Raw genomic sequence first — 6,432 nt, forward strand, 5'->3', positions numbered from 1 at the left:
TCAAAAATAATTTTTTAAAAAATAAAAAAATATTATTTTGATACATTTACAAGAAAAAAATATTTTAAAAAATAATTTTTACTAGAATTTCAAAAACCTGCAATTGAGAGTGATATGGCAACACATAACCTTTTTAAGTATTCGCTTGTGATTAGTTGATCAATATATATAAAACTGTTTTCTCACGGAAATATAGCTTCAACCACTAAAATTATTCATTAATCTTACTTTTTTTCATATTCATAGGAGAGAGAGTGGAAGGAGGACACTCATTTTCATTAAAAATAACTCATTTTAAATGATTAATTTGTTGTATTTTCCCATGTATCAAAGAAATTTCAATGTTGAATTCTCAATATTATTAATTGATATGTTGTATCACCCTTTCTTATTCATAGTTTTTAAAATAACAAAATGAACTTTAATTAGGTATATTGTAGAAAAATACATAACTTAATTAATATTTTGAATAAACAAATATTAATTTTAAAACAATTGAAAATAAAAAGCATGAGGATCTTTCTGAAATAAAGCGAATAATATTATTTATTTTTAAATGGATGCTGTATTTTATATTTTTCAGCTCATTAAATCACTTGGATCATTAGCCAGGACTTTCTTGACAGGATCAACGAACACTTCATGCCGAACCAGCCCTGTGATGGCCATATATATATATATCACTATTTTCATGCTTGTGAAAGTTTATAAAACAACACGATTATTGAGATGGCATATATATGACTCTTGAAGTTCAGAAATAATAACATCATCGTCAACAACAACAGATTTCTAACCATAACCACATATGACATTCATTAAATTGCTTCTTGTACGAAGCATGCATTAATACATTTTGAAATGCAAGCACAAAAAAAGAGAAAAAGAAAACCCATCAACCTTCAGAAAAAGAAAAGGAAAACACTGGCATTGGAATCGAAATACATGAAAACAGGCCTTATATAGCAAGCAGTAGACTGCATCAACTAATTATTGTACAAAGTCCATTTTTCCCTTTAATTTCAAACGCCACAATAAGCCTTGATTGGACATTTGCTTTTGTATCCCTCTTCTGTCCGATAGAAATGAAGGAGCCCAATATGATCCAGTGGCTTGTACATTAAAGGGTGCTCCTCGTCAACAAGTTCTTCAGGAACTTGTATTATTCCTTTGTTGAAAGCAAACAGCGCCAGGGAGTATCTGTCTATTTTTCCGTTCATGATAACACGGTGGCTAGGAGATATTACTCTGTCATTGCTCCATGTCTGTACGTAAGACAAATAATTAATCATAATCAGTGACTCACCAATAATTATCTGATTGGATTCCTACGATCCACAGTAGCTAGGTTGGCATATAATTTGAAAGAAATATAATCATAATCAGTGACTCACCATTAATGCATCACCAGCTATGACAACAAAAGACGAAGGTGAAAGCTCAACATTGATCTTCTTGCCATCCTTGGTGTCCACTTCCAACCCATTAATTTCATTTTGATGAAGTATGGTTGTGAAGCTCTTGTCAGTGTGAGTGATAAAACCTAAATTGTGCTCGTCCACCTTGGGAGGTCTATTTTTCAAAAGCCGAAGAAGGTAAGTAGTAGACTCAACATAAGAGTCATGGTACTTTTCTACTCCATAACTTTCAAATACCATTCTAGTCACCATTCGGTCTAGCTCTGCAGCTAGATTAGCGTACTTGAGAACATATTCACTAATCAAGATTGAGATGAAAAAATATTTAAACTAGTTAGACAAATAACCATGTCGGAATCTTATAAGAAACTGTTAAGTAGAACCTGCTAATTCTCTTCATTAAACAATATACATATACGTACCAGAAGCGATCGTTCCCATTAGGCCACATGAGATCTGTGAAATTTTGAGTTGCGTCTAGAGATGTTGCATTGTCAATTCCCATGCTTTCATGGAGAGGGAGTTTGGCAATCTGTCCAACATAACCATTCAAGGGCTTCTCATATTTGTTCTGCATTTTTGTTTCAGTCGGGAGATCGAACAACTCCTTTAAAACACCAAAGACTTTATCTCTAAGTTCTAGAGGTAGTCTGTTGTACTCTACTACAAAACAGCCATACTCTTCAAGCGCTAGCCTAACATCACTGCAGGCTTTGAGCCAAGAACTTGTGCCAGGCTTCAAATCTTCCTTGGCGAAGTCGAGAATAGGAAGCTTTGATGGCAGTTCATTGGAACCCATGCTTCTTTTCCCCCCCTATAATCAACAAGCTTGCAGGATCCTAAGTCGTGATGGGTAATTATTGTTATGTTTCTTATAAGAGTATGTATAGCGCCTTTGTGTTCCATTATAAGACAAAATGAGACGAAAAAAATTATAAATACGGTATAACCACATACCTTGATAATCAATATCCTCAATTAAAAAATATTTTTTATTAATCCTGATTTGAAATTAACGTGGTTTATTAATAATTCGTATAATATATTAATAAAAAAAACGTAGGTTCCATTTATATATATCACTAATCTCTCAATTAGAATACCTTCGTAAAATATGACTTTAAAGTTTTTTTAAAAAAAATAGATTGATGTAACCTTATTTCTAATTTTTCTTAGTGAATTAATTAAAAAGCTCTGGTAAACTACTCTCACATTGCAACAATATATATGCAGTATTTTTGCTTTGAGTGCATCTTTGTATGCTTTATATTCTAGTATAGAAATAATATTTTTAATTATTTTTTTTCATTTTCCATGATGTTCTTAATAATTTATTCATCACTCAATAATTATGTAGTAGTTTTTTTTCTAATCAGTTCAAAAAGTACTTAACATTTATTGTATTATGATACTTCAATTCTTTGATTAGAACAGAACATGAAGTTGTTTAACTCTTTCATCATTTTAGTGTTGATCTCAATTTTCTGAAACCATGTTATCCATATATCTAATTTTACAATGTCAAAAACAATTCACAATTATATATGTTTGAACACATATTGTCTAAGTCGAGATTGCAAGATTTATTACATTTAAAACATTTATTTTCTTTAGATTTGGGATCCTAATTTCATAATCCTCTAAAATGATTTTGATAAAATTAATGATAATAATGCATCTTGAAAGCTCATAATATCCCCATATCACAAGGTTGAATCTTCGTCGTTGTTTTTGGTGCAAGAAAAAAATTTCTATATTTTTAAACCTTTAATAGTTTTAAGATGAGCGTTTCAATTTAGAGTTTCTAACTCTTTGAAATTTTTTGGAGTTCAGTCGCAGGATTTGAATATTAAGTTAAGTATGAATCATAGCTCTAATATTTCATAATCTATTTCATATATTCCATGCTCCAGATACTAGAACACTACAAGATTTCACAGTTTTACCGACGAAAATATTTCGTCAGCGTGTGATTGATTACCAGTTCGTCGATGATTTATTTACTGACGGATTACGTCTGTTGGCTTTCCGCTCGTTGGTAATTCAACATTCCGTCACTATATCGGTCGAAAACACAAAAAAACCATTTGCCGATGGTTTTATAGACGGAATTCGCGCGCCAAAAAAAAGTTTCCCGCTTGAAATATACCGACAGATTTTATTCCGTCGGTGATATCATGATTTACCGACGGCTACATACCGTTGATAAATTTGTTGGTGAGTGTTTGAAATACCGACCGAATATATATGTTGTGCATGAGACGCTTTGAGTTGTTCAGACTCCGCTCTTTGTTGTGCTTGAGACGCTTTGAGTTGTTCAGACTCCGCTCTTTGTTGTGCATGAGACGCTTTGAGTTGTGTGTACTCTGCTAATAGATGGTCGTATTTTTCGGTGAGCTGAGCCATGTGTTCCTACAAGGCCACGAACTCCTTAGATTGGGAGCTCGATATTAATTGGGAGCACCCAACGGTTGAAAAACTACGGGCCGACCGCAAGTTGTCGACCGTAGTGTCGGAGAGCTCGTAAACCCAATTTTATCGGGTCCACCTGACTATCCAACCTCCATCCACAAATCCGGATCGAATTCTGGATGGGTCAAAATATCGTCCCCGTATCTCTCCCTCAACCGATTATTATAGGTCTCCTGAAAATAAAAAAAGTAATCATCATATTCAATTCAATAAACATAATAACTTACAAAATAAAATGGTTGAACAAACATACCACGAAATGTTGAGCACGATTATCAACGAACTGTTGCGCTCCCTTTTGGCGGTCTTGACTTTACTCATGCGTCTCCACAAACAGCTCCATCGGGCTCGGCTCACGTCCAAGAGACGAAGCCTATAATGAAAAAAAAATTATTAACAACAACTTAATTTAACAATATATTTCATTTAAATTAATCTTACCATCCATTTCGCATGTGCAGCAAACGGAATAGAGCCGCCAGTGTGCGTTGTCACCGAGCCATGAATTGGCCAATTCCGATTGCCAGCACCAGACTGTGAGCGTTGTGTGAACTGCTCAGACGTCACGTGCTCAAGATAGTGCGGCCATATATCTTCCGGGATGTATATCGGTTTGAAATCCTTTCAAACCGCAACATCGTTCCAGCCTTGGAAACCCCTATCGCTCACAGTTTTTTTTGCCCTTTTTTGTGCTTCATACCAAAAATCACGCAACCTACTTCATGTAACCAAAAATTAAATTTCAAAACATAAATTTTTGTTTAAAAAAAATCTTGTATTGTTTTCGATGTTGCCTAGTTGCTGCGTGATTTTCTCACACCCTCCTTGCAACAGTGTTATACTCATTGTCCCAGCTAAATTTGTCATGTGTATAAATAATTAATTTTAAATAAATATAATAATTTATTTACAATTATATTAATAATTTATTAGAAATAAGCTGAAAATTATAAACTAACACCAACCTCAAATATGTTAAACCATGCATTGATTCGAGGCATCCATTTAGGATGCTTGGATATCTGACTCCATTAAAATAATGGAATCTCCATCGACGATTTAAATGCCAATGATATTACTCGGGCAACCTCAATGTTTGTGAACCTGAAAATAAATGAAATAAATTCAATAGTGATTACTTCATAAATTATGTTGTAATTTAAAAAAAAAACTAAAAGCTTAACAAACTAACATTAAAAAGGTCGTCATTCTACTATGCCTCGTACTTGCGGGTAAATTGATTCCGCTGCGAAGGCATGCCGCCTGTGCGCTATGAACTAGCGTTGGAAAAGACAGCATCAGTTGACAGCGCAGGTGGTGTAGGTGCCTCTTCTTGAGAGGCACCTGAGGAAATATCATCCTCGCTGCTAAACGAACTAGCTACGACCATACGTGAGCGACCAGCTCTGGTTTTCATTCTTCACATTTATACAATTTTATAAAAATAATTATATAATTAAATTCAAATGTTAAAAAAAAATTCTACAGCACCTCCCCTATACTGGAATACTACCCAAATCCACAAACCTGTACATATTAACAATAGCCACAACCAATTGACCCAATCTATACTAATTATTCCAACATATTTAATTACTAATCCTAAGGTAAATTCAACATTAAGAATTACAATTCAACAAATTATTCAATAATTATGCCAATACAACAATAAAATATATTCAATAAATAAAAAAAAACTCTAGACTAACAATTAAAATTAATGGAAAAAAATTAAACATAAATCATGCAATAATAGAGTAAAATTAACAATTATTCCAAAATATTCAATTACTAATACTAAGGTAAATTCAACATTAACAATTATAATTCAAAAAATTATTCAATAATTATGCCAATACAACAAAACAATAAATTCAAAAAAAACTCTAGACTAACAATCAAAATAAATGGAAAAAATTAAATACAAATCATGCAATAATAGAGTAAAATTAATAATTATTCCAACATATTCAATTACTAATTCTAAATTAAATTCAACATTAACAATAAATATTCAACAAATTAACTAATAATAATTATGTCAATACAACAATAAAAAATATTCAATAAATTCAAAAAAAAATATGGACTTTAGGAATGAAATATGTTTACTTTAATAATGTGTTGAATTCAAAAGTTTATCTACATTACAAAAAATACACCAAAACAAAAAACATAACAAAAAAAATAGCAAAAAAAAAAACCCTTAAAGCAAAATGAAATAAAAGAAATACATACCTTTTAAACTGATGAAGATTCACAAGAAAACTTGCTAGAGATTGTAGGTGAAAGCTTTGAAGAATGGAGAGGAAAAAAATCAAAATTTAAGGTGAAAACGAAGGAGAAGAAAAAATGAACTGAAGGGGCAGTCGCTGGAACTTATATGGTAGTTTTACCGACGGATTCACTGAAGGATATAAAATTAATTATTATTTTAATTTATTCCATCAGTGAAGTGTCAAAAATTCATCGATAATTTTTGAATTTCACACCAAAATTTTTAATGACCCACCAAAATTTTCGTGGTCCGTCGGTAATTCCA

At 32.2% G+C, this 6,432-nt stretch overlaps 1 protein-coding gene across 1 annotated transcript; it reads right to left on the reverse strand.

Annotated features, from left to right (window-relative positions):
• Positions 1-789: 789 nt before the first annotated feature.
• LOC133680903 (probable inactive 2-oxoglutarate-dependent dioxygenase AOP2) lies at positions 790-2,305 on the reverse strand. The gene is made up of 3 exons (XM_062103930.1): positions 1,841-2,305; positions 1,395-1,716; positions 790-1,265 (listed from the first exon to the last, which is right to left on the reverse strand). The coding sequence occupies exons 1-3, from the start codon at positions 2,215-2,217 to the stop codon at positions 1,023-1,025; spliced, it is 942 nt and encodes a 313-aa protein (XP_061959914.1). The 5' UTR covers positions 2,218-2,305; the 3' UTR covers positions 790-1,022.
• Between the last annotated feature and the right edge of the window lie 4,127 nt (positions 2,306-6,432).

This window comes from Populus nigra, chromosome 1 (assembly GCF_951802175.1).
Source record: "Populus nigra chromosome 1, ddPopNigr1.1, whole genome shotgun sequence".
Lineage (NCBI taxonomy): Eukaryota > Viridiplantae > Streptophyta > Magnoliopsida > Malpighiales > Salicaceae > Populus > Populus nigra.

What these genes read in the sequence shown, in the direction of transcription:
- LOC133680903 (XM_062103930.1), bottom strand. Translation starts at nt 2,217, where the DNA reads ATGGGTTCCAATGAACTGCCATCAAAGCTTCCTATTCTCGACTTCGCC. An exon ending in AATGGGAACGATCGCTTCTG is followed by an intron (nt 1,717 to 1,840) that starts GTACGTATATGT and finishes AATCTTGATTAG; the next exon opens with TGAATATGTTCTCAAGTACG. An exon ending in TAGCTGGTGATGCATTAATG is followed by an intron (nt 1,266 to 1,394) that starts GTGAGTCACTGA and finishes TCTTACGTACAG; the next exon opens with ACATGGAGCAATGACAGAGT.